The sequence below is a fragment of the Rhinopithecus roxellana genome, chromosome 2, assembly GCF_007565055.1.
Source record: "Rhinopithecus roxellana isolate Shanxi Qingling chromosome 2, ASM756505v1, whole genome shotgun sequence".
Classification (NCBI taxonomy): domain Eukaryota; kingdom Metazoa; phylum Chordata; class Mammalia; order Primates; family Cercopithecidae; genus Rhinopithecus; species Rhinopithecus roxellana.
In genome coordinates, this window is record NC_044550.1 from 161,184,604 (window position 1) to 161,211,579 (window position 26,976).

General features: G+C 43.4%; 1 protein-coding gene across 4 annotated transcripts in view; it reads left to right on the forward strand.

The window, feature by feature from the left end:
* The window catches only part of PROM1 (prominin 1), a 116,123-nt gene extending 90,067 nt beyond the window's left edge, over positions 1–26,056 (forward strand). For 2 of the 4 annotated variants that reach the window (XM_010358128.2, XM_010358127.2), the window contains 13 exons: positions 950–1,034; positions 2,629–2,772; positions 3,715–3,786; positions 5,198–5,290; positions 6,994–7,047; positions 8,646–8,726; positions 8,848–8,916; positions 10,342–10,434; positions 13,805–13,920; positions 14,451–14,474; positions 14,894–14,962; positions 23,223–23,262; positions 24,912–26,056. In XM_010358128.2, coding sequence (XP_010356430.2) covers positions 950–1,034; positions 2,629–2,772; positions 3,715–3,786; positions 5,198–5,290; positions 6,994–7,047; positions 8,646–8,726; positions 8,848–8,916; positions 10,342–10,434; positions 13,805–13,920; positions 14,451–14,474; positions 14,894–14,962; positions 23,223–23,238 — 916 coding nt within the window. In that variant the 3' untranslated portion in view covers positions 23,239–23,262; positions 24,912–26,056. The remainder of the gene's footprint in view (positions 1–949; positions 1,035–2,628; positions 2,773–3,714; positions 3,787–5,197; positions 5,291–6,993; positions 7,048–8,645; positions 8,727–8,847; positions 8,917–10,341; positions 10,435–13,804; positions 13,921–14,450; positions 14,475–14,893; positions 14,963–23,222; positions 23,263–24,911) is intronic. The other 2 variants (XM_030923242.1, XM_010358133.2) reach the window with 2 other exon arrangements.
* The last annotated feature ends 920 nt before the right edge of the window (positions 26,057–26,976 follow it).

Here is a 26,976-nt window from a genome sequence, read left to right on the forward strand (position 1 = left end):
AGCCCATTCACCATCCCTACGCTGAGAGGACAAAGCCAAGTGTTTCAGCCTGGCATGCTAGCTCCTTGTGATTCTGGCTCCTGCAGAGCCCTTCAGTTTTACCTCTGGTCCTTCATAATCAAGTTCTGAGTTCCAACAACAGCAACCTGCTTGTTCTCTGGAGGGAAGGGTCACACCTCCTAGGGATGTGGCAAAGTTGCTTCTTCTAGGCATCCCTCAGGCCTGGAGGGCCCTGGCTGCTGTGGCGAGGAAGGGATGCCGCATTCCTGGATGCCACTATTTTTGTGGCAGGAATACACATCCAATGAGGCCTACCGTTCTTAGCTCAGACAAGTCTAAAAAAGTCAAATTTTCCTATTTTAGAGTTAAGATTGAGGCATGGCGAGGTGAGGCCATTTCACCCAGGGGGCTGAGTTAGGTAACAGCAAAACTGTGCTGACCATCGAGAAGTCTGCATCTCCTCCCTATCTCTGTCCTCACCATGAGGATAGATGTCTAAGCATATATTTAGTCAGTGCAGCTCGGCCCTGGAAATACAGAGTAGAAATGTTCTTGGCAGGAGCTTGATAGAATCATTGAATGAAGTTCATAATCTACTCTGCAGTGTATCTCTTTCTAGCAAGTATTGTTTTTCTTTTTAATGAGAATTTATTTCTTCCCAATCTGTAAACTTGTGTTCCACAGCAGAACTAGGGCACGTAGGAGACAGATGGAAAGATATATTTATCAATCCTATTGCATCTCTTCCAGGAACAGGACGGTTAGTCAAACAAAGCAAGAAGTCAGAAGTGTTGAGGGATTTGTGTGGCCACTGGGGACACCCAGCCCCACTTCTGTGTTCACAGATTAAACAAAGAGAAACAGTGAGCCTTTCTCCTCCTCTTCATCGGTGGACATAGGTAGCTGCAACAGCTTTTCTAGGTCCTAATTTCTCTGTTCGTTCCCACAGTGACTGCAAAAAGAATAGAGGCACTTACGGCACTCTTCATCTGCAGAACAGCTTCAATATCAGTGAATGTCTCAATATTAATGAGGTAATTAGAAGTCGTCATGGAATCGACATAACACATTCCTTCACCAAATCCAATTGTCTTTCTTTCTTTTCTGGAAATTGAGATGAAATTTGCATAAGATCAAATTAACTATTTAAAAGTGACGTTTGGTATATTTACATGGCTGTGTAACCTTCACCTCTATTTGGTTCCAAAACGTTTTCTCACTGCTCGACCAGTTGTTTTTCTTGGGGTTTGAATTTTTCTAGTGTATTATGCAAGAGCCTCTAGAGCGGCCTCACTATGGACACTTCACAGGGAAAGATGTCATTTTGCTGACTATAGACGTTTTTGTGGGAACAATCCCTGTTTGTTCCTCAGGAAGGCTCTCACTCCAAGACCAGCCTCCCTTTCTGCCAGTCCCTGAAACTGGGCACTCAGTGTGGAGAAGCATGGTCCACACCATCCTCCTTCCTTATGAGTCACATGGTGGCCCCAGGACTCCAGTGTGAACTAAAGCAAAGGATGGAAGCCAACAGAACCTCCTCTTTTCGTTTGCCAGAGCCCACACTCCAGTCTTGAGTCTTGAGACTTGGAGGAAGGGCCATTCCAGAGGACACTGGCCTGAAGAAAGAGCAAGAGTTTCAGCCGCCCAGGCCTAGGGTGCCGTTAGCCTCGACCAACCCCATTCCCTGTACCTGGAGGCCTCTTCTGACTTTCTGCCAGAAAGAATCTGGAGCGCGCTCTCTCTTTTGGGTTTCCTGAATGAGAGCAGAAACAAAGGGATCCCAAGAGAAGAGGCTATTCCCAAGCCCCCACAGCTTGCCCACCGCTGCTAGAGTTACCATGAGGCCATGATGGCTTGATGGTTTTCAAATGTGAAAAACTGTAGTTGAAAGCTGTATATGAAAAGTTTATTATCTTCCCTAAATAGTCCACATATATATACATTAAACATACATAATTTTGTAACCAAACCCTAAATAGATGCCCATCATGCTGTGGGTCACTTCTCTGTGTGCTATGGCGGGTAGCAGTTGGAGAGGTTGCCTGGGACATGCAGGCACTCGATGCTGCTGGAAACTGCTGACTATCAGTACAACCCTGAATCAATGACCACATTTCCATAATCTTTGCCCAGGTAACTAAACACTGTTCCCCAAATGATATGTCCCCTTTCTTCCTACTCCCAGCTCTTGTATGTGCTGGTCCCTTCCCTGGAATGCCAGCCAACCCTGTCCCTTTCAGCTTCTCTGTTTGTCAAAGCTGGGGGCTTAGAAGCCATGGGACCCATAAAGAAAGAGATGGGAAAGGGACAGGACGGGAAGTACCAGGAAGAGATGCCAGTCAAGTGCTTGCACGTTTTTTTGTCCTTTCTAGTTTGATTGCTCTTTATTTTTTTATTTATTTTTTAATTTTATGTTTAAAATTTTTTTAACATAGAGGCAAAGTCTCTTTATGTTGCTCAAGCTGGTTTTGAACTCTTGAACTCAAGCGATCCTCCCACCTCAGCCTCCCAAAGTGCTAGGATTACAGGCATGAGCCACCACATCCAGCTTTTATTGCTCTTTTAAAGCATTTGACTCGTGACATTCTTGGAGAATAAGCGACTGATTTGTACTTCCTTTTTTTGCAGCATACTACAAGCATAAGCAGTGAATTGGAAAGTCTGAAGGTAAATCTCAATATCTTTCTGTTGGGTGCAGCAGGAAGAAAAAACCTTCAGGATTTTGCTGCTTGTGGAATAGACAGAATGAATTATGACACCTACTTGGCTCAGGTATGACGCATGTGTTCATGCTTGATCCTTTAGGGGAAATTAGAGCGTCAGATGTGTATTTCTGTTTTGCTTTTGATTTTTTATTAAGATGAGATTCACATAACATAAGACTAACCATTTTAAAGTGAGCAATTCAGTGGCATTTAGTACATTCACAGTGTTGCACAACTACTGCTTCTATGTAGTTCCAAAACATTTTCATCACCCTAAAGCAAACCCGAAAGCAGTTGCCCCCATTTGCTCCTCCCCAAACCCTTGGCAACCACCCATCTGTGGTCTCTTTCTTTTTTTTTTTTTTTTTGAGATGGAGTCTCACTCTGTCACCAGGCTGGAGTGCAGTGGCGCAGTCTCGGCTCATTGCAACCTCCACCTCCTGGGCTCAAGTGATTCTCCTGCCTCAGCCTCCCGAGTAGCTGGGACTACAGGCAGATGCCACCACCACACCCAGCTAATTTTTTTTGTATTTTTGGTAGAGACGGAGTTTCACCATGTTGGCCAGGATGGTCTCGATCCCTTGACCTCGTGATCCGCCCACCTCGGCCTCCCAAAGTGCTGGGATTACAGGAGTGAGCCTCTGCGCCCGGCCCATCTGTGGTCTCTTTAGATGGATTTACCTAGTCTGGGTATTAAAAAAAGAAAGTTTATATAATGCATAACCTTTTGTGTCTGACTTCTTTCACTGAGCACGTTTTTGCAGTTCATCCATGTTATAACATTATCAGTACTTCATTCCTTTTCATAGTTGAATAATATGATGGAATAAAAATATGGCTTTATATGTATAAATAAGAATGCAAATGTTGCCACCTGTTTAAGAGTGTCTGACCTCACATGATTACTTTATGGTTATGAATCCATGTTTAATCTCTCTCCTACTAGATGTTGTGTTAAGGCTTAAAGATCCCATATCCATAAGACAATTTTTGTTCACTTCTATTGTAGACTGGTAAATCCCCCGCAGGAGTGAATCTTTTATCATTTGCATATGATCTAGAAGCAAAAGCAAATAGTTTGGTGAGTTCAAATCGTCCGGTTAAATACTGTAGTAGTTGTAGATGTCAAACGTCAGTGCCATTTTTAGGGAAGCTGCTGAAGAGCTTCCTCACGCTGTGAGTAATCCCTTGTTCATAAACACCTCTCTTGTACGTGTCATTACGTTTCCATCCACAGCCACTGCCATGTGGCTCAAACCTCTCTGAGCCTTGCATGTTGCCAGAATGGTGTCGGGTTGATGCAGGGCAGGTGAAACCTGCTTTATTAAGGTAGTGGCAGTGTGACAGCTCAGAGACTGCTCTTCTGGAGCAGGGCGACCCCACAGGCAGTGTGCAGAAAGTAGCAGCCTAGGGACAGTTTTGTAGTCTTATTTATAACCACTTTCAGTGGAATACTAATTAAGTGGCAGGTTGTTCAGAAATAGCTAGAAAATGAGTGGTAGCTTCCCAGGGTTGCCATGGCAATGGTTAACTGTCAATGAGCTGGCAGGCATGCCTTATGGTGATGGACAGGGAGAGGTGCTTTGGGCTCCTCTTCCTGGTTTCCACCAGTCTTCAATCTGGTCCGAAGTCTCACCTGCCTTCTATCTCAAGATGACTGCAGCCTTCCACCCTCTGCTTTGAGTGTGGGCACCCTCATTACTTTAGCTCTGGATCTGTTTCCACCCCTGTTAGCCCCTCCACTTCTAAACACACCTGCCCATGCACACAGGTTGTTTTCCTGCAGTGTAGGGAATAGTACCTGGGGCTGTGGGAGGAAGATTTCATGTGTTGCTTTGAATTGCCAATAGTAAGTGATGAGGGAAGGCAGAGGTACCACCCCAGCTCCATAAGCTTCCCCTTTCAACTCCTCTGCTGGTTGGCGACTACTTGGCCTTAACTGGTCCCGTCCAAGAAGCAGCACACCATGGTGATGAGGAACCTGGGCTTTTGAGGAAGACCTGGGTCTAAGTCTTGACTCAGGATAGGAGCTTAGGCAAGTTATTTCTCCCTTCTGCCTTAGTTTCCTCATCTGTAAAATGGGGTAATGGTATCTACCTTATAGAATTGTTATTCATTAATAAATTAAACACTCATTGAGTGTGGGTTAAATAAAAATTTCTCCATGGAGCCTTGGTTTTCTCACTTGTAAAATGAGAAGCTGAGAGTGGCTGTATCATGGTGAGCTGGAGAGAACACAGCCTCTGGCACTCAGGGAGGGCTCTTGGGTGTGGGTTATTGCTGAGAGTCCATGGTTCTGTGCTTTAAAGGAGGGTGTCTTGGCACTGTCCCTCACACCAGTCCCCATGTCCACTCACAGCCATCACTGCACAAGCAGGGCTGCATGCTTATGTCATGGCTGCCCTCCTAGCTGCGCAGGGCCCCTGAGGATAGCGAGAGTGCTTTGAGTCTGGAAAGATGGTATTGATCTTTGTTTTTTATTCTTTTTGTAGCCCCCAGGAAATTTGAGGAACTCCCTGAAAAGAGATGCACAAACTATTAAAACGATTCACCAGCAACGAGTCCTTCCTATAGAACAATCACTGGTAACAGTCAACAACGTATTGTATTTCACTGTGACCTGAGCAAAATCTACTGCAACGAGTTGGCTTTCATTTAGCCTCATGACACATGCTCATCTCTCGTAGGTCCCAGCTGACTGACCTCAGCCCCAGAAGCTGAGCTGGGCTTTAGACAAAATAATTGCACCTCCCTCTTCTGCTTATTCCCTTCCGTTTTTCATTTGAGTGTGAACAGTTAGATAAAATCTGTGGCTGTCTCCTCTGCCTTGCTCTAGTTTCCATTGCTGTGAGCAGGCCCTCCTATGCCCCGCAATTAGCTACAGTGCTGTGGACTCACTCGATTCTTTTTCTCCAAGCTTTGTCTAGAAATATGTGAAGGTGAGGTTAAGTGCTTCTCTCTGTAGATCCACTTAGCCCTGTCTGCTGTCTTGATGGGCATTGCTTCCTCTCTCCCCTCTTCCATCCTTTCCATTTGCTTCTCACCACCTTCTGACTTCTTTCTTAATGCAATAAAGGCAGTTTCTAGCAAAGAAAGAACGTGGACTTTGGAGTCAGACAGACCTGGTTTTAAATCCTGCTTCTGGCTCTCCAAACTATTGTAGCTTCTCGGTTTCCTCATCTAAAAATGTTGGGATCAGTAATGGCCTTGCTTTTACCTGTTCATGGAGATGAAGGACCTGACCTCAGAGGATCTCAGTAAAGAGGAGGAATTATTATATTATGCTTGTGTATGGGCTGTATTTGTAGACAGCAAGGAGAGAAGTGTGTGGAAACTGGGTTACTGAATCAGCTTGCTCAGGTTTGGCCAAGCAAGTAAATGCACTCCACTCCAACATCCGAACATCCGAACATCCCAACACCAAACTTTCCAGAACTAGTTTCTAATACTCTTTTTTTCTCTCTTGATTTCCTAATTTATTAGATTATTCACAAAGTCCTCTCACTGAATTTTCTTAATTTGTGTCCAGTGCTCTTTACAATTTTCTGTGCGCTTGTTTATGCCTAACACAAATTTGTTAACATTTTAAGCTGGCTTTGCATTTTTTTAAATGCTTTTTTTCCAAGTACACAGGACCCTTTGGCCTTTTCAGAGCTAGGGCAACCTGTCCACAAATAGGCAAAGTGCTTCGTACATGTGACCTATGATCTAAACCAGGGGTTGGCAAGCTAGGTACCCTGCCAACTACAGCCTGCAGGCTAAATTCGGCCTACCACCAGTTTTTGTAAATAAAGTTTTGTTGGAATGTGGCCACACCCACTCATTTGCAAACTCTCTGTGGCTGCTTTTGACTACAAGGACAAAGTTGAGTAGTTGGGAGTATGGCAGATAAAACCTAAAGTGTTTACTCTGGCCTTTTACAGATAAAGTTTGTCAACCTCCAGTCTAAACCATTCAGGCTAACCACTCCTGTGGGGCAGGCTCTGTTTTAAATAATGCCTTCCACTTTGATCAAACCTAATTCGAAGGGATTTCTTGGATGCCTCACATGTGATTTGCTGTTCTTCACAGCTTTAGGATATGTATCCAATTTTTTTCTTCAGGTTTTCTTACACCAGAGGCATAGAAGGTACACATTGTTAATTGTGCTGGTGATTTTTTCTGGAATGAAACCATTACAGTGTAAAGACAGATTTGCTGGCTGTCTTGTGGGAAGGGAGGACACAAGGTATGTGATCTTGCTGTTTCATGTCATAATTTTGGAAATATTATCTATGTTTTTCGCCAGAGCACTCTATACCAAAGTGTCAAGATACTTCAACGCACAGGCAATGGATTGTTGGTAAGGGTTTACTTTGTTTTCCATCATGGGATTTTGTTATAAAACACCACACAAAGAATGCTAGAAATGTGATTTTCGTAGGTACTTTAAGTTAAAAAAAAAAAGCCTTGGTTATCTACCTATTTTAAATACCAAATTGGGTTTTCTTACTATTTCCTTTCTGCAAGTACTTCTATAAGTGCAGACATCATCTTAGCAGACTATTAGGTATGTAGGTGAAATCTATATTTTGATGTGTAGGATGCAAGCTTAGAAGGTACATTGGTCACTTTCACAGAGATAATGCTGCCTAACACACAATCCCAAACCTCAGTGCCTTCTAAGTATAAATGTTCATTTTCCCTGCTGATTTGACAGCAGGCTTCCCTACACATCTTCCCATTGAGAGACCTGGCCTGAAGGAGCAGCTCCTGTCTGGGGCACCTCATGTCCTCATAGGGGAATTCAGGGGATAAGAGGAGGCACAGGTTGTCCTTTAAGCCACTGCTCAGAATGGGCACCCTGCCCCTTCACCAGCATTCCATTGGCCAAAGTAAGCCACAGGGTCCCATCGTCATCTGGCTGGGGAAGTACACTCCATGTTCTGGGAAGCCATCCAAGGAGCGTATCAATAATCCTGAACAGCTAATGCAATCTACCACAGGGGCCACGTGCAGTCTGCGAGCATTCCCGCAGCAGACACTGAGCTGCAAGGCTGTGTTGTATTCATCTTGTATCCACAGCACCAACCGGCAACTCAGAAGATAGTTTTTCATTGAATGGAATAGCCTGTCCATGAGAGGTTTTGAGCATCAGCCCCTATGATAAAACTAAATATTCCCTCCTTCCACTTTTCTCAGTGAGGCCAACATCGTGGTTCCGCTCCTCTGAAGATGTTTAGATTTACTCTGCTCCGGGACCCTCCCTATGCCTCTGATCACAGTTGCCATTTCATGAGTGTGTGTCTCATGCCTGGGGAACCTGGAAACACACCAGTGACTACATGCAGGTGCTTTGCTACCTGTGTGCACAGGGCGAGGGTGTGAAGTGGTACAAGGCCTTTCATGAGGGACCCAGCCAAGGGGGTTAGTGGGGGGCAGAAACTGGCCATTGACTCACTCGCCAGGCTCTGTGCCCTGAGGTCCCTGGGCAGAAAAGGCCCCTTTTCCAATTTGCACCAGGCTGCCATGTGGGTTGGCAGAGGACTCGTCTTTGCTTGTGTTGTGGTGCAAAGACTATGGGCTTTGTGGTGGAAAAAAAAAAAATTTGGTGCAAATCCTAGTATGCTTCCCCAGCATGGTGACCTTGAGGAGGCTGAGCTGCCTCATCTGTGAAGGGAGCCTAGCAAACAGTACCTTCCTTCCTGCCTCCTTGTGAGTTTCCAGCAAGGCCATTCCTATCAAGGACTAGCCCAGTGTCTGGCCTAGAGTAAATGCTCCCTCTCAGCTCATCTCCTTCCCTGCCCTCAGGGGGCTGGGCGGGTTCTGTCTTCCTCTTAACTAGGAGGTCCAGGTCATGGTGTTGTGGAGCTAAGTTACAGTACTTGAATCAATATGCAAATCATCTAATTGAATCTTTGTATGACTTGATACCCCGCTAATTGTGGCTGTGTGTTTCAGGAGAGAGTAAATAGGATTCTAGCTTCTCTGGATTTTGCTCAGAACTTCATCACAAATAATATTTCCTCTGTTATTATTGAGGTGAGTCTTTTTTAAAGTAAGCATGTCCATAAGTGGGCACGTGAATGTTACAGATTAAATATTTATAATGTTTAAGTATGCTGTCATCATTTTAAGGCTTCTATTCATCTTTTGTTTCCAGGAAACTAAGAAGTATGGGAAAACAATAATAGGATATTTTGAACATTATCTGCAGTGGATCGAGTTCTCTGTAAGTAGTTTATCTTTTATGAATATTAAGGGGGGTCATGTTTTAGGATAGTCATTTTCTAGAGTAAAATCTGGAAGAAATAAAATTAAATTTCCCGTAATTTGGTAGGAGGTAAGTGAAAGGACATTGACGTGCAGGACCAAGACTTCTGGGGCTGCCCACCAGGTCAGAGGACAGCCACCTCCTGGTCCCCTTTGCTCACCTTTGCCATATGCAATTCTTCCATTTGCTTCCCACCCCCTTTTTCAGGTAACAAAGGGACCAGGTAACAAATTTGAACTAAAACACTATGCTGGGCACAAGAACTTTTTAATTCTCTCAGGAGTCCTGTAGGTTGGGTCTCACTCTTCCAAAACAAATGAGGAAACTGGAAACCAAGGCTCAGAGAGACTAAGGATCTTGCTTTAAAATATGTACAATTGTCCCTCAGTATCCATGGGTAATTTGTTCCAGGGTCCCTGCAGATACCCAAATCCTTGGGTGCTCAAGTTCCTTATATAAAAGATACAGTTATTTGCACATAACCTATGCACATCCTCCTGTGTGCTTTAAATCTCTCTAGATTACTTATAATACCTCATACAATGTACATGCTATGCAAATAATTGGTATACTGTATTGGTTCAGGAATAATGATTTAAAAAGTCTGTACATGTTCAGTAAAGATGCAACTCTCCATTTTTTTCTGAATACGTTTTAATCTATGATTGGTTGAATCCATGGATGCACAATTCAGGGATATGGAGGGCCAACCGTAACTGTATATGCAGAACTCATCCATGCACATCAGCCGTCAGTTCCATGTTTTAGAGCAGCGGTCCCCAACCTTTTTGGCACCAGGTACTGGTTTAGTGGAAGACAGTTTTATCCACAGACTGGGGGCAGTGGTAGTTTTGGGATGATTCAAGGGCATTACATTATTGTGCAGTTTATTTCTATTATTAATACATTGTAATATATAATGAAATAAGTATGCAACTCACCATAATGTGGAATCACATTATGATTCCCCATATGAGCTTGTTTTCCTGCAACTAGATGGTCCTATGTGGGAGTGGTGGGAGACAATGACAGATCATCAGGCATTAGATTATCATAAAAAGCGCAATCTAGATCCCTTGCATGTGCAATTCCACAATAAGGTTCATGCTCCTATGAGAAACTAATGCTGCTGCATTAGAGGCGAAATATAGGTGAAGCTTCGCTCGCTCACCCGCCACTCACTTCCTGCTGTGGAGCCCGGTTCCTAACAGGCCACGGACCGGTACTAGCTGGTATCAGTCTGTGGCCCAAGGGTTGGGGACCCCTGTCTTGGAGGACATGGAGATCCTTTTTGTGACACCAAGTCAAAGTAAATGGCACGTCTCATTCCTGTGGATTTTTGTGGATGCGGCTCAAAGTTTGCCTGTGTTTCCACCCCCCTAGATCAGTGAGAAAGTGGCATCCTGCAAACCTGTGGCCACCGCTCTAGATACTGCTGTTGATGTCTTTCTGTGTAGCTACATTATCGACCCCCTGGTAAGATTTCATCTTTCAAAAGAAGACGCAATGAATCCATCATCTTTGGTTGTTTTTTGGATTGTGATATACACTTTAATAATGTTTTCTGCTTGAGAGAATCCAAAACCTAAAATGCAACATTTTGATCAATGTATTAATATGCTAATAGACTAGAAAAGTCAAAATTCTGGGCGGTTATCTTTTTTCCTTACTAAGATTATATTTACCAGTCAGGAAACCTGCAGGGAGAAAACTCCTATTAGTTCAGAATAATCAGAAAGACAGTCACGGGTGTGCAGATTTCTAATCTTCAAAAGAATACTCAGTACAACTATGTATACAACCCCAAAGTTGCACCAAACTTCATTTGTCATTAAAAAGCCTTGGAAATGTGACTATTGGGATGGCAAGTTCCAGTTAATCAGGCTTAATGCTCAGCTCTGTTCCCTCCTCAATAGATGCTGACTCTCTGTGAGCGGATCCTCTCCCTCTGCTGAAAGCACCTCAGTGGCTTCCCGTTGCTATCTAAAGATCAGGATCCTTCATAGGTCATCACACTAGGCTCTGCATGGCTGGGCCTCCCCATTTCAGATCTCACTGTGTGCTCTCTGCCTGCCTGCCTTTCTTTCTGTGCTCCAGACACACTCATCCACTTTCACTTTGTCAAATACATTTCAGTTTCCCCACCTTAGGGCCCATGCATATGCCGTTTCTTCTGCCTGGACTGGAGATGGGCACACACCACCTTTCTCTGTCTCTCTTCTCTTTCCCTTTCCACCTACCCACTCCCCACTGTAAGACCTAACTCCTCTAGGTCTGGTAACACAATGGTGGAGAACATGAAGTCTGAATGAAAATTCCACTTCTATATTTTCAGAACTTTGTGACTTTGAAAAATTACTGAAATGTTCTGAGTTCCTCGCCTACATGGGGCTGTTTTGATGGTTCAGTGAGAGGTCCCATGTAAAGCCCTTCACGCTGTTGGAACATCAGCGTTCAATGAATATTCACTACTATTGTAGTTCAGTCTTCAGGTCTTAGCTCAAACATGTCTTTTTTCCAGGAAGACTTTTCTGATTCCCCAAACTAGGTTGGGTTCCATTTTCCTCATTCCTGTAGAACTCTATGCTTTTCCTTTAGAGATGTTATTGCTGTTTTTATTACATGTTTATATGTTTCTTTGATTAAGACCTGTCCCTCCAGCACACTCTAGACTCTCCACTCCATGAGTCACCAGCATATTCAAGGCTGTGTCCCTGTTGTCTGACATAATACCTGGCACAGAGTATTCAGGTAGCTCTGTCACAGCTCATCCCTATCTCCCTGTCTGTCCATCTCCCTCATTCACTTGTCCATCTGTCTGCTGGAGGGACTTTCATGCCTGAGTGAAAAGGATTCTGCCACTGACCCAACCCCGCAGACCCTGAGCCCTGCTTCCTGGATGCTTCCTTTCTCTAGCAGCTACTTTTTTTTTGTCCTGTGCTTGGTGGCCCCTGCCGCCAGCTTTGGCTGAAGTCTTCATTAGGGGAGTCCAATCTGCTTGATTCTGAATTGACCTCTCTTTATGTCCAGCCTCCACCACCCACCCCATTCAGTCGAACCACGTAGGCACCAGATGCCTCTCCACAGGTCACCAGGGACAGAGGGGAGGCCTAGAGGCTGCTCAGGAAGATCATAGGCTGAAGCTGTATATATAGCAGAGGGTTTACATCATAAGGAAGAGCTCTGGGCATCCATTTAGTCAATCAGATAGACTGTGGACTAGCTCACATGTTTATTTTGTATCTCAATTGTCCTCAAAAGGATTGAGGCAGCTTCCAGAAAAAAGGATAGGGTCGTTATAAAGTTGTAAAACTTCTCAAGACAAGGTTGAAAACAGAAATCTAACAGACCATAGAGGGAAGGGAAGACAAATTGACTAGAAGTTAAGAGCCAAGAGGTGCCACCTCTGTAATTCTGAACTCAGCCAGGAGCAAAGCAGAAATGCAGGGTCAAGCTGTGAGGGTGAAGCAGGTGTTATTTCCAAGTGGCATTTGGCCTCATGGTGGGCAGGGGAGAGTAGTTCCAGTGTTACTGACAGCATTATCCTAAGGCAGGGATATCGTCAGACTTGATCTTACATAGGAACTTGGCAGGTTGCAGATTTACATAGCAGGCCAAGTGTAGGATGCTGGCCAGAGTGGCATTCAGCCCATGACATCTATGCATGGGTCCTGATTGTTTGTCCATAAGGTTAAATCATTTGGAATATCACCTTGCAGATGTAAGTGGTGTAGACTGTGTCACCACTGAGGACAAATGTCCCCTTGAAGGAAGAACCACTTCCAGACTATTGCTTTGTGGGAACAAGGGTTCAATGTTAAGAGATGAAACTTTAGATTTTTGAAGAAAAGATGTAAATCCAGGTTTACATGTGAAATGTGACCTACAAATGTTGGCAACTATTTAAAAAATGATACTTTAACATTGCTCTTTAGACAAAACATGGTCATCTAGCTTCTTTGTACCTTCAAGACTGGTTAAATGAAATGTGGAACATGGATTGAGACCCTAGCATGCATGAGCATTGCTTCTAACTTTTTGACACAGTAACGTTATGGAATGAAGATGCAGGCATCTCAACTGCTCAGATGCAGAACAAAGCCAGAAGGGTTAATTTGTCATCTTAATAACAAACAACTCGGCCAGGTGCGGTGGCTCACGCCTGCAATCCCAGCACTTTGGGAGGCCGAGGCGGGCAGATCACGAGGTCAGGAGATCGAGACCATCCTGGCTAACACGGTGAAACCCCATCTCTACTAAAAATACAAAAAATTAGCCGGGCGTGGTGGCGGGCGCCTGTAATCCCAGCGGGAGGGTGAGGCAGGAGAATGGTGTGAACCCAGGCGGCAGAGCTTGCAGTGAGCCGAGATCGCGCCACTGCCCTCCAGTCTGGGGGCAGAGTGAGACTCCGGCTCAAAAAAAAAAAAAAAAAAAAAAACAAAACAAAACACAGGAGGGACTGCAACTCAAACCTGCTGGCCATCCATGCTCTGATTACTGGACAGTCGGGCAACAAAGAGAGTCTGTTGGGGGTGGTTAGAAGTTGGGTTGGAGTGGCCTAGATTCGCATCCTGGCTTTACCACTTGCTGCTACTGCTCCTCCTTTGTAAAATAAACATAATATTAGGATCTACTCAAGGTTTTTAGAAAGATGAAATGAATCCTAACAACGTGAGTAACATTTCACACAGTGCTTGGTCCACATGACATTCTCAAATTGTTTTAAAGAACAAAATGACAGCTCATTTTTTAAAATTAAAAAAAAAAAAAAAAAATTCCCCCGAACAACTGTTTTTCCCATTTCCCATCTTCAAACATTCAATTCTCCTAATTTCTTTTTTCCTAGAATTTGTTTTGGTTTGGCATAGGAAAAGCTACTGTATTTTTACTTCCGGCTCTAATTTTTGCGGTAAAACTGGCTAAGTACTATCGTCGAATGGATTCAGAGGACGTGTACGATGAGTAAGTATGCGGGCTTCCACAGACACGGGGGTCATTTCCTGGGTGGTGCTGTCTTCAAAGAGTTGCTAACGATGAGTTCTGATGAGATTAAACTTGATTTCTTTTTTTTTTCTTTTTTTTTTTTTTTTAGTAGTAGTAGTTGGGTCATTTCTATTCAGCTGAATTTTTTTTTCTTGGTACTGATTTTTCTATACTTGTTTTAACAGCTTTTTTCCTCTTGCTTAATCCTCTCAGCTTCCCTAACCAGCCTTTTTATTTCTTGTTTGCAGTTCCTCTCTCTCGGGGACCTGGCATTTCACTTTATGATAACTGTTTTTACACTTTCCATTTTGGCTCTGTAGTCTGCCCCTCATTCTGTGTCTGGTGAATGTGTATGCCTCGTTTTTCACTTCGCCCATCTTTCAATGTGGGTCTCTCCTGAATTTGCACTGTCAGTATCTGTGTTAGAGTAAATATCTGGGGGTTGTAGTTGCTGAGCTTTCATAATAATTAAAAAAATTAATTTTATCTCCCTTTTTTGTATTTTATAGTGTTGAAACTATACCCATGAAAAAGTAAGCCTTTTTTAAAAAAACTATATTCCTAGATGGGATGGGGGAGGTTTATATTATTATGTAATGGACCTTAAAAATTAAGTTATTGTCATCTTAAAATTACGTAGAAACAGCAGATCTGTCTAGGCAAAAATAAATTGCAATGCCTCTTCAAAAGAGGGCTGGCACAGGGAAGGTGCTCAAGAAATACTTCATGAATTAATGAAAATTTTATATGCTAAGTTTATTAATCTATAAAGTAGTCATTTGGTCTTTGAAATTTAAAAGGAGCAAAATGTAAACTACTCATTTGTCTTGTTTTTAGATTTAACAAATTGTTACATACTTTTCGTGACCATTACATTGTCTTTGTAATCCATGATGTAAATACTTCATCTGAGAGATAACATGGTGTTTTGGTGTATTTATTTTTGTTACAGTATGGAAAATGGTAATAATGGTTATCATAAAGATCATTTATATGGTATTCACAATCCTGTTATGACAAGGTAAAGCAAAGTCTGGAAGTGCATGCCTGTTCTGTGATAAACCATCTCATCTCCTATACATCAGCACTGAATTTTCTGCATGCTGTTGATGCCTTCACTTCTCTGTGTGTGATACTTTATCAATGCTAGTCTCCAATCATGCTCTGCATAGTGTTCTATGATGCCATGAGTTTAAATGCTCAGTAGATTTCTAAACAATGGAATTATTCAGCAACTAAAATTTGGTGTCATCTTAAAATGCTATGTATGGTTGTAGATCATTACAGATTAAATGCATGCATACCTTGCATTTAGAATTTCTCTGCACCAAATAAACTGAGTAGTTACAGTTTTCAAAGCTCCTTCCTTCCTTCCTTCCTTCCTTCCTTCCTTCCTTCCTTCCTTCCTTCCTTCCTTCCTTCCTTCCTTCCTTTTTTCCTTTCCTTCCAATAAATTAACTGTAACCAACCAGAAAAAGAACCCCAATTCTTCCTCCAAAATCTTTATGAATTTACGTTCTCTAGAATTAAGGAGCTTCTCTGGTTCTGGATATGTTATATATCAGGTGACTCTGAGCTTTGCTTGCCAGAGGTCAATCCTCTTCTGAGGCTCTACTAAGAATTCAGACCCACGCGTCAGCCAGGGACCTATCTGCTCAGAAGAGGTGGAGCCATAGTGTGCAGGGCAGCAGGGCCGCAGTGGGCTGTCCTCTTCAGTGGGCGTGGTCCTTCCCACGCCCATGCAGCTGGCCCCCTAGTGCTCCCCCAAGCCCTGCTCCCCACAGTGATGTCTCAGATGCAAAAACGTGAGTCTAACGTTGGTGCATGGGGGTGATCCACCTTAGAAGGCTCACGCTCCACATGGGAGGCATCCAGTTAAAAGTGCCCACATTCAGGGAAGCCCACAGCTTTGGCTTCACACCAGGTATTTATATTTAGCGCCTCCCAGGCCAGAAGCTGCTCATCAGTCAGGCACATCCTTATCTTAAGCAATATTACCTAATAACAGTTGATGCTCCACCTTGGTCAGATTTCAAGGTGAACAGAACCAGAAAGTCATAAAATTTGTCCTTTCAGAAGGATAAGTGGCTTCCTGAACTTAAAACTTGGAACATTGTAAAAAATTCAGAACTTTTCATTGTAATTTTCCATTTAGGGAAAGAGAAGTCTGAGTGCATTCCAGCTGCTATAACGAAATGCCTTAAACTAGGTAGCTTATAAACACCAGGGTTTATTTCTCACAGTTCTGGAGGCAGGGAATACAAGATGAAGGTGCCATCAGATTCGGTGTCCGGTGAAGGACCACTTTCTCATAGGTGGCGTCGTCTTGCCAAATCCTCACATGGTGGAAAGGGCAAGCTGGCTCCTTGGGATCTCTTTTCTAAAGGCGTTAATGAGAAACTAATGAGGGCTCTGCCTTCATGACCTAAAGCATCACTGTGATTACGATTTCAAGATATGAATTTTAGGAGTGCACAAACATTCAGCTAAGAGCAGAAATGGTGATAATAACAAAAATAAAGTTATCGGTCAGCCGCGGTGGCTCACGCCTGTAATCCCAGCACACTGGGAGGCCGAGGCGGGTGGATCACGAGGTCAGGAGAGCAAGACCATCCTGGCTAACATGGTGAAACTTTGTCTCTACTAAAAATACAAAAAAGTAGCCAGATGTGGTGGCACACGCCTGTAGTCCCTGCTACTCGGGAGGCTGAGGCAGGAGAATCGCTTGAACCCGGGAGGCAGAGGTTACAGTGAGCCGAGATGGTGCCACTGCATTCCAGCCTGGGTGACAGAGGGAGACTCCGTCTCTAAATAAATACAGTTCTGAAAGGGCAAACTGACTTCATCTCATCTGATATTTCCAGTATGTAAGGCTTGGTGGCTAGAGTGCTATATTGTGACAGAGTTGAAGATAGATTTAAGTATCAATTAGCCAGGTGTGCTCTGGGGATAGTAGACAGCACGGCTGCCTGCATAATGTCCTGGCTTTCCTTTTCATGGTGTAGCATGCTTGGAGGGTATCTTATATATATGGACTGAGATTGCCAAGATCAGAGGACAGCTGTTCTCAATTACCTCTATTGCCCTAACATCGGATCTTCTAGGACTGCTCTGAATTTGTAGAATTGCTTCCTGGTGCTTGCCTGTTGGTTGTGAAGGCACTGAAAGTACTCTCTGTTCTAAGAAGAGTCATCCAGGCTGCATGGAAGATGCTAGAGAGAGAGACGCAAGCCTGGGTGGAGGTTGCCACAGGCAGATTTTCTGGAAGCAGTGCTGAAATGGAATTTGGAGTGCAGGATGTTTGTGAGGATCCATGGTTGTGAAAGAAGGGGGAGAAGTTGAGGTTGGCCTGCCAAAGCCTTGGCCCGGCTGGTCAGGAGCTCTGGATCAATCATGGTCTGTAGAGAGTTGCCCACAATGGGCTCAGCTAAGCCTTTGCACCCCATCTTCCCCCAGAGCAGTAGGCTCTGACAACTGAAGGTTCTCTGCTGACCATGCTGCCCCCAGCTGGAGGCAAGTCATTCTTAAAAGGGAATCTAGAAAGCGCAACTCCATGGCTCCCTGAGAGGCAGATGCACTGGTAGGCCTGGAAGAATGTGCTGCATCCAAGAAATCCTCCTACAATTGAAAGGGAGGTATCAGTGTGCAAGTTGACAAGACAGCCTTTGAGATGCCAGGGTCCTCTCAGCATACCAGTACTGCCACAGACCTTTGTCACTAAGGCATGATCATCACAGCCAACCGGACTCTGGCTAATTCCCAGCTTCAGATCTGAGTGCTGGAAATAGGCAGGCGTTAGCTGTCTTCTGTCTTATGCCACCACTTGAGCCCTTTCCCACGAAGGAGGGTAGATTTCCAGTTCTAGCATCAATAACAGAATAACCGAGCACCTATTTAGTGCCACAGATGTCCTGTGTATAGCATCAAAGACTTAATTCTCTAGGCTCAAGAAGCTTGTCCTGGCTCTCCTTATTTACTAGTTTTTATCCACATTGCTGGAACAGCATAAGATTTGCTAACTCTTGGATTTAGCTTGCTGCACAAGAAAAAAGACATGATAATGATGGAAAATAGGAAAATGTTAGAAAACAGTCCTAGTCGGTGTTGAGAAATGCCACTCTTCTCACTTGCTAATGAACATTTCATCCTGGGCTGTTAGTGTTGAAATTCAAACTAGATTAAATGCCTTCGTCCTATGAAATACATAAATGAAGCTTTAGGATGATTCTCTGGTTATTCTTATTACAACAGACATTGGAAGGACTTGTCCTTGTGAAGGGCCTAGCACTTCACACACCTGTGAAGCCTGGGACTAGGGATATACTCATGTTGGGTGACCTTCCTTAACGGTCCACAGTACATTTGAATTTTTTCCTACTTTCTATATTCTGTGTTCTATAGTAGAGCTCTAAGGGCAGGATGAAGTGTTTTGTTTCAATAAGAGAAAAATCCCAAAGACTGACACTGTATGTGAGTTTCATTGAAGCACCTTTCATGGTAACAATTAAATTGAGACTTGTTTTCCTTTCTGCACACCCACCTCCAGTGGGAACCCTGGCAAGTCTCCTGGATGTTCAGCCCGTCTACAGGCAGTCAGTGAAGAATCATAGTTTTGATTTGGTTTATTTGCAGAAGGTTAGAAAATGACATCCCAGAAACTCTAGGGACATTGGGACACCTTTCTTTTCCACTCAGACCCTCCTAGAGGTCCCAGGGGTCTGAGTTGGAATGGATCCTTGGTCTGCCTCCAAGTGTCATTATGGAAGTGCTATTTAATGTCCTTGAGCCTCAGTTTTCTCACTTGTAAAAGGGGGGAATAATAAGAACTTTGAGGCTGGGTGTGGTGGCTCACAGCTGTAATCCCAGCACTTTGGGAGGCCAAGGCAGGCAAATCACAAGGTCAGGAGTTCAAGACCACGCTGGTCAACATGGTGAAACCCCATCTCTACTAAAAATACAAAAAATTAGCCGGGCGTAGTGGCAGGCACCTGGAATCCCAGCTACTCGGGAGGCTGAGGCAGGAGAATCACTTGAACCTGGGGGGCGGAGGTTTCAGTGAGCCGAGATGGCACCACTGCACTCTATCCCGGGCGACAGAGTGAGACTCTGTGTCAATAAATAAATAAATAAAAATAAGGGCCTTGTTTGCATAGGGTTGTGAGGGTTCAGTGAGGTAACCAGGCAAAATATTCACCCTTTGACCACTGAGCCCTTATTTAAGGGTTTGTGGTTCACCATAATAACCATCATCTTTTCTTATTGCCCTGGCATTTCCAATGGAGGGAACCCAAAGGTGATTCAGAAGATAACTAAGTGTGGCTCTAATCTGTTAGCTGAGCCAGCTCCACTTAGCCTCCGTTGATGACACCAACTGGGCTATGGATATTAGCAGATAGCAGACACCTTGTGATACCGTCTGTACAGATGAACCCGAATTGATGCCTCCTTCACATGGCTTGAGACTGTGATTTTCCCCCAGTGTTCATCACCAACAGTTTTCAGGTGTTGCCTGCATTTCAGGACAAAGCTAGGTTTAAGAGGAAAATGATCAGTGTACAGAGAAGGTGCTTGGCAATTTTAGAAAAGCCTTCTGGCTGATGCGGTGGCTCACGCTTTTAATCCCAGCACTTTGGGAGGCTGAGGAGGGAGGATCACTTGAGCCCAGGAGTTCAAAACCAGTCTGGGCAAGCATAGCAAGACCCTGTCTCTATAAATGAAAAAAAAAATCTTTTTAATGTAAGAACAAAAGAAAAGCCTTCTGCAAACCAGGACGCTAGTACTTACCAAGTGTGGAGCAGTTTGACAACTAATATTGCTTCATGGAGAGTTTCCCAGGAGAATTCTCTTAAATAAGAACCATGAAGTGGGGTGCTTCTGAGTGGCAAACTCAGTTTCATAAACTAGTTTTTATGTTCCCTTTTTCTTTTATCTTTGTTATTTCTTAAACACGCACACACATACACCCACACACTGTAATTAGTCCATTATACATACAGTCTATGGTTATTTGCTTTTGTTTGAAGGAAAAGTTAATAGACTTTCATATAAACCTACATAAGCCTGGATTTTCTTTCCAACGATGCTTCTGTCTGCCACGTAAAGTCTCCAGAGCAAGTGGAGGCATTTTCATTTCAGGAAATAATGAGTGACTCGTTTCCAAACCTTCTTCCTGGCCTTTCATGGATCACTAGAGGTCACTCAGATTGTGATTTTTCTCCTGCTAGGGAGTTCTTAGGGAGAGAGAGTATGTGTATGTGTGTGTGTGTATGTGTGTGTGTGTGTAAACTTACTCTTTCTAGCTCTGACTTCAGAGATCAAGAGAGAAAGTTGCTCCATGTGAGGCCACAAAGGCTTGAGAGCAACCAAACACCAGTGTTGGTCCAGCAGCCCCAGGCACCAGGCAAGATGGCCACCCTGCCTCATCTTGCACAGTCCTCACATTGGCGCTTTATGGCTAGCATCACCTCCCTGTTGTCTGTCTTTTGCAGATAGACTCAGGGATGTGTAGGCCATGCCCAGGTCTCCACAGCTAGCCAGGGCCAAGCTAAGATTTGAGCTATTTCTCCTATGCTCCCAAAGGCAGGTGGGCAAAGAAAAATTCCCAAAACAGGTGGAAAGACCACAGAAAAATTTGATTATTTTTCCCAGTCTTCACTCTGAAGACTACCAAATTGGCAGAAAGAGGAACAAATAAGAGGCAAATGTTGCTAGAAACTCTAGTTTATCTGAAAAGGAGAGAAATCTGATTTTAATATGAAATTACCCTTTTTAATGTTAGCAAACAATGTTGAGAAAAAAAATACCATGGGCGCCCAACAGAATATGTCTGTGAACCACCTTCTTGCTAGTTCTGCTACAGATGGTGTTCATTGTGAGTGCTGTTGTAGATTCTTTGTTGTTGTTTTTGTTGCTGTTGTTGTTTGAGACACAGTTTCACACTGTCACACAGGCTGGAATGCAGTGGTGTGATCTCGGCTCACTGCAACCTCCGCCTCCTGGGTTCAAGCGATTCTTGTGCTTCAGCCTCCTGAGTAGCTGGGATTACAGGCACACACTACCATGCTCAGCTAATTTTTCTGTTGTTAGTAGAGATGGAGTTTCGCTATGTTGGCCAGGCTAGTCTTGAACTCCTGACCTCAAGTGATCTACCCCAAAGTGCTAGATTACAGGCATGAGCCACCGCGCTTGGCCAGATTCTTAGATAGAAGTAGGAGGGGTTCGCATGGCTGCACCTCTGCAGCCTGGAGGAGGAAGCAGGTGGATCCCAGGGAATGCTACATGAACAGCAGCTGACCCTCACCTGGGTAGGTTCTGGTTGCATAGGTCTTGGGTGCTTGGAACCCCTTCCATTGTGTGATGTTTTAGGTTCTTCAGGGACCAGGACCTTCCTTTTTCTGTGAAGGAGATAGTGCATCAGTGACAAACAGATTCCACCTCCTGGGCCAACTTCTCTCTGTTGATCAGGTTGCCCAGAGCCCTGTGTTGATTGAAATCTGGAGATTTAATCCAGACTGACTCAAAAGTGCTGTCATCAGTGTGTGATGTCCACTCTGGGGACAGGAGAGTCTCAGATGTCATGCATTGGCCTTCTTTATTTTATTACTTTGTTGTGTTGGGCACCCAGGAAATTATCATTCAGAGCCCAAATCCTAATGGCCTGAAGAAAAGTATCTTCCAGTTATGGTCTCATCTAAGGCCCTTTGTTTCTCTTACATCAGAATCTTCCAGGATTAGTTTTAGTTACTTGCTATAGTTTCATTGTCCCCTCCAAAACTCATGTTGAGATTTAATTGCCATTGGGACTATATTAACAGGTGAGACCTTGGACAGGTGGATAGGTCATGAGAGCTCTGCCTTCATAAATGGATTAATGCCATTATCATGGGAGTGGGCTCCTGATAAAAGGAGGAAGCTCGACCCCATTCCCTGTCTGTCTCTTGCACTCATTTGCCCTTCCACCATGGGATGATGCAGCATGAAAGCCCTCACCAGATGCCAGCACCAAGCTCTTGGACTTCGTGGCCTTCAGAACTATAAAAAACATTATTTTTTTTTTCTTTGTAAGTTACCCAGTCTCTGATATTCTGTTATAGCAGCAGAAAACAGACTAAGACACTGCTTAAATTGGCTTGTTTCACTCATTTCCTGCTTCTGAGGTCTCCAGAGTTCCATCTCTTCCAGGATAGGATGGATATACTGTCTGGAGGAGAGGCACTGCTAGGCAAGAGGAGAAGAACCAGTGATCCTGTTAGTGTGCCCAGTATCCCTCTGCTCAGTAAGGCAAATGTAGATATTCTTTAGAAATGATCACCAGAGCCTACAGTCCTTCATAATGTTCAGCTCCATGTCCTGGTGAGATGGACAGTAACAAGAGATTGAGCCAGCCCCTGCTTGCACCCTTTTCCAGGGACCCTTTGAGCCCTTTCAATAAAGAGTTTGTTTCTTTACCGAAAGCATGAAGAGTAGTGCAAGAAGAGGCACACAGAACCAAGCGTGTGCACTTTCTCAGGTGAAACACTTTAGAAGGAATGTCTTGCCTGGCAGGTGCCCTGATGTCCTCTGTGCACATCCTCCCCCAACCTCATGTGTCTGATGCAGCACTGGAGTGAGGCAAGGTGGATCCTGCAGGTTCAGGGGCGTTGTGATCCATCCAAAGTCACAGTTGGCGAGGGTGGTGCCCGAGTTGAAACTGCAGACCTTCCCGATGGAGTTCACTAGTCTCCTCCTGCCGTATACCTTTTGATTGTCAAGGCCATTATCCCGGAGTCACTTTAGAGGACACTAGGGCTACTGTTGATGGTTCACCCAGAGAACCACTTAGAGGCCATATGCACTGCCTGATCTTACAACCAGGAATTTGTAGTTGTAATAAGGTCCCTGCTGAACTTCCATTTGCTTCTGTCTTCTGTCCTAGAAGCAGACTTTAGAAAGACTCCTGTGGTAGGCTGGTGTGTACTGTGGTGTTGCTGCTGGTCTAATGTCTTCAGTATGTATTCTTAGTGACTCTTAACACTTTCAACCTTAGATTGTGAATATTCACAATTCTACCTGTCACAGTCTGTTTATCCTCTTTATCTTCTAGTCTCTTTTTAAAAGCCATACAAACAGAAGCTAGAGTAACCAATGTTTTGTTGGACACATTCTTCTTGATAAACTTTATGAGGTGTGGTTTATATTTGTCTGTACCTTTAGTAACAGGCCTGCTTCTTAGCACAGAGGTGATGAAACCACTCACAGCTTTCCTGGGGGTATTATATTTCTTTATTTTTTTTGTTTTTTAGCCCATCACAACATTGATAGCTGATGTTGAAATTGCTTGAGGTAAGTTTGATGCTTTCATTGAAGAGAATCTATAGGACTATAGTTTTTAGTTTTTAGAACATCAAAACATAGCTATTCCTAATACATTAAGTGGGAAATCAAGGTCAGTATATTAGACATGATGATTTTATATATCCAGTCCACTCTCTGTATCTGCAGGTTCCACATCCACAGATTCAAGCTGTGGATCAAAATACTGTAAAAAATGTTTTTTAAATAACAGTACAAAAATAAAAATAATAAAAACAATGCAGTAGAACAACTACTTACATAACACATTGTATTAGGTATTATGAGTAATCTAGAGATGATACACAGTATGTTGGAGGATGTGTGTAGGGGTCCTGGAACCAATCCCACATGGATCCTGAGGGATGACTGCATGTATAGATATGATACAATGACCCTCTCTGTATATACATGCGTTGCTATATAAATGTGTGTGTATTTATGTATGTATATACACACACACACACACACACAGTATGTGTGTATATTTAAAAAAATAAGTTTTTTTTTTTAAGTAAAAAAATAAGGACTGGCGCGGTGGCTCACACCTGTAATCCCAGCACTATGGGAGGCTGAAGCGGGTAGATCGCTTGAGGTCAGGAGTTGGAAACCAGCCTGGCCAACATGGTGAAACCCTGTTTCTACTTAAAAAAGTTAGCCGGGTGTGGTGGCAGGCCCCTGTAATCCTGCCTGTAATCTCAGCTACTCAGAAGGCTGAGGCAGGAGAATCGCTTGAACCTGGGAGGCAGAGGTTGTAGTGAGCCGAGATCGCACCATTGCATTCCAGCCTGGGCAACAGAGTGAGACTCCATCTCAAAAAAAAAAAAAAAAATTTTTTTTAGAGTAAAAAATAAGCCAGGCATGGTGGTGCCTGACTGTAGTCCCAGCTACTGGGGTGGGAGGTGGTGGTAGAAGGATTGCTTGAGCCCAGGAGTTCAAAGATGCGGTGAACCATGATTATACCTGTGAAGAGCCAACACACTCATGCACTCCAACTTGGAAACATGTAGTGAGACCCTATCTCTAAACAAACAAACACACAAACACAAATCTAAAAATCTGTGTACCAACCACATACCTTGAGTATTATGGACTTAAAATTTTTTTCTGGCTGGGTCTGGCTGGGCGTGGTGGCTCATGCCTGTAATCCCAGCACTTTGAGAAGCTGAGGTGGGCAGATCACTTGGGGTTAGGAGTTTGAGACCAGCCTGGCCAACATGACGAAATGCTAACTCTACTAAAAAATATAAAAATTCGCCTGGCGTGGTGGCAGGTGCCTGTAATCCCAGCTACTTGGGAGGCTGAGGCAGGAGAATCACTTGAACCCGGGAGGCGGAGGTTGCAGTGAGCCGAGATTGCACCATTGCACTCCAGCCTGGGTGACAGAGTGAGACTCCCTCTCAAATAATAACAATAATAATAAAATAAATAAATAAATAAAAACCACAAAGTTTTTTTCTATATTGCTGTATTTTAACAAATTGTTTTGCAACAAACATATTGTTGTGCCTCTTGAACGAGTTTATATTTTCCTTAGTTCTTAGGCTCCTGGTGGGGACCATTTTAGGATTATGCATTCTTGGTTTTCTCTTTATTAATTCAAAAGCAATTTCTAAAATTGTGTTTAACTTTCATTTCAGCATCTGGATACTCAAAGTGGAAAGGATCACAGATTTTTGGTAGTTTCTGGGTCTACAAGGACTTTCCAAATCCAGGAGGAACGCCAGTGGCAACGTAGTGACTCAGGCGGGCACCAAGGAAACGGCGCCGTTAGTCTCTGGGTAGTGCTTTAAGAATGAATACAATCATGTTTATAGTCCATGGTCCATCACTATTCAAGGATGACTCCTTCCCTGTCTATTTTTGTTTTTTACTTTTTTACACTGAGTTTCTATTTAGACACTACAACATATGGGGTGTTTGTTCCCATTGGATGCATTTCTGTCAAAACTCTTATCAAATGTGATGGCTAGGTTCTAACATATTGCCATGTGTGGAGTGTGCTAAACACACACTAGTTTACAGGAAAGATGCATTTTGTGTACAGTAAATGGTGTATATACCTTTTGTTACCACAGAGTTTTTTAAACAAATGAGTATTATAGGACTTTCTTCTAAGTGAGCTGAATAAGTCACCATTGACTTCTTGGTGCTGTTGAAAATAATCCATTTTCACTAAAGTGTGTGAAACCTACAGCATATCCTTCGCACAACGATTTTTATCTATTATACTTTATCAAAGATTGGTCATGTTCCATTTGGAAATGGCATGCAAAAGCAATCCTAGAGAAACCTGCGTGACTCCATCTGGCAAATTCAAAAGAGAGAGAGAGATCTTGAGAGAAAGAAGCGCTGTTCGTTCAAAAGCCGATTTGTTGTAACAGATGCCAATTACAGTGTACAGTTTAACAGAGTTTTCTGTTGCATTAGAATAAACATGAATTGGAGTGCAGCTAACATGAATATCATCAGACTAGTATCAAGGATTCTAAAATGAAATATGAAAAGATCCTGTCACAATTCTTAGATTTGGTGTCCAGCATGGATGCAACCTTTGAGTTTGGTCCCTAAATTTACATGAAAGCACAAGGTAAATATCCATTTGCTTTAGGATTTTCATGTTGGATCTGGATCTGTCATTATCAAAAGTGATGAGCAATGAAAAACTGGTCGGACAAAATTTAACACTGACGTAATGAAATTCCATATGTAGGCTTTCCCCCAGGTCTTTTCATGTGCAGATTGCAGTTCGGATTCGTTTCAATAAAAAGGAACTTGGAAAACACGGTCTGTATGTTGCTTCCTTGAGTAGATCCAGCGACTCACAAGTTAGATGATGAAATTTGGGCATATATTATTTGTGAATTTATTCCATTACTTACTATTAAAGGCCCATTATACAGAAGTAAGTCAAGGTCAAGGTCAAGGTCAAAGTGGGCTTTTTTTTAGATCTTCAGATCTAAAGTCATCATTTCTTAGGGAACTGTCCAGGTCACAATACACACAATTGGATACCAACTATAGGCAAATTCTGCTTTGCCTGATGTACTCCTAAACATACACAAGTAAAAATGAATTTCTTTAAAACAACACACAAGAGGCTTGCAATTTAAACAAGACTATGTAGTGTATAATTCTTCCAGAGGAAATTATCTCTTCTCATTTTTTGAAAACCTGATTTTTCTATCACCCATTTACATAGTTCAAGTTATTCAAGCTAACTTAATACTCCTAGTGTCACTCTTGCAACTTTTATTTATTTATTTTTTGGTATCTCAAATCACCAAACACAGTGGAAGGATATGGTCCTAAAGTTCTTATCTTTGCTAAAAAAAAATCAGCCTGGCCGGGCACGGTGGCTCATGCCTGTAATCCCAACACTTTGGGAGGCTGAGGACAGTGGATCATGAGGTCAGGAGATCAGGACCATCCTGGCCAACATGGTGAAACCCCATCTCTACTAAAAATACAAATATTAGCCGGCAGTGGTGGCACGCGCCTGTAGTCCCAGCTACTTGGGAGGCTGAGGCAGGAGAATTGCTTGAACCTAGAAGGAGGAAGTTGCAGTGGGCTGAGATCGTGCCACTGCACTCCAGCCTGCTGAGAAAGCGAGACTGTCTCAAAAAAGAAAAAAAAGTCAGCCTTTCCTCAACCTGACTGCACACTCAGCCTGGTAGTACAACGTGTTTTCTTTTTTCCCTCTCT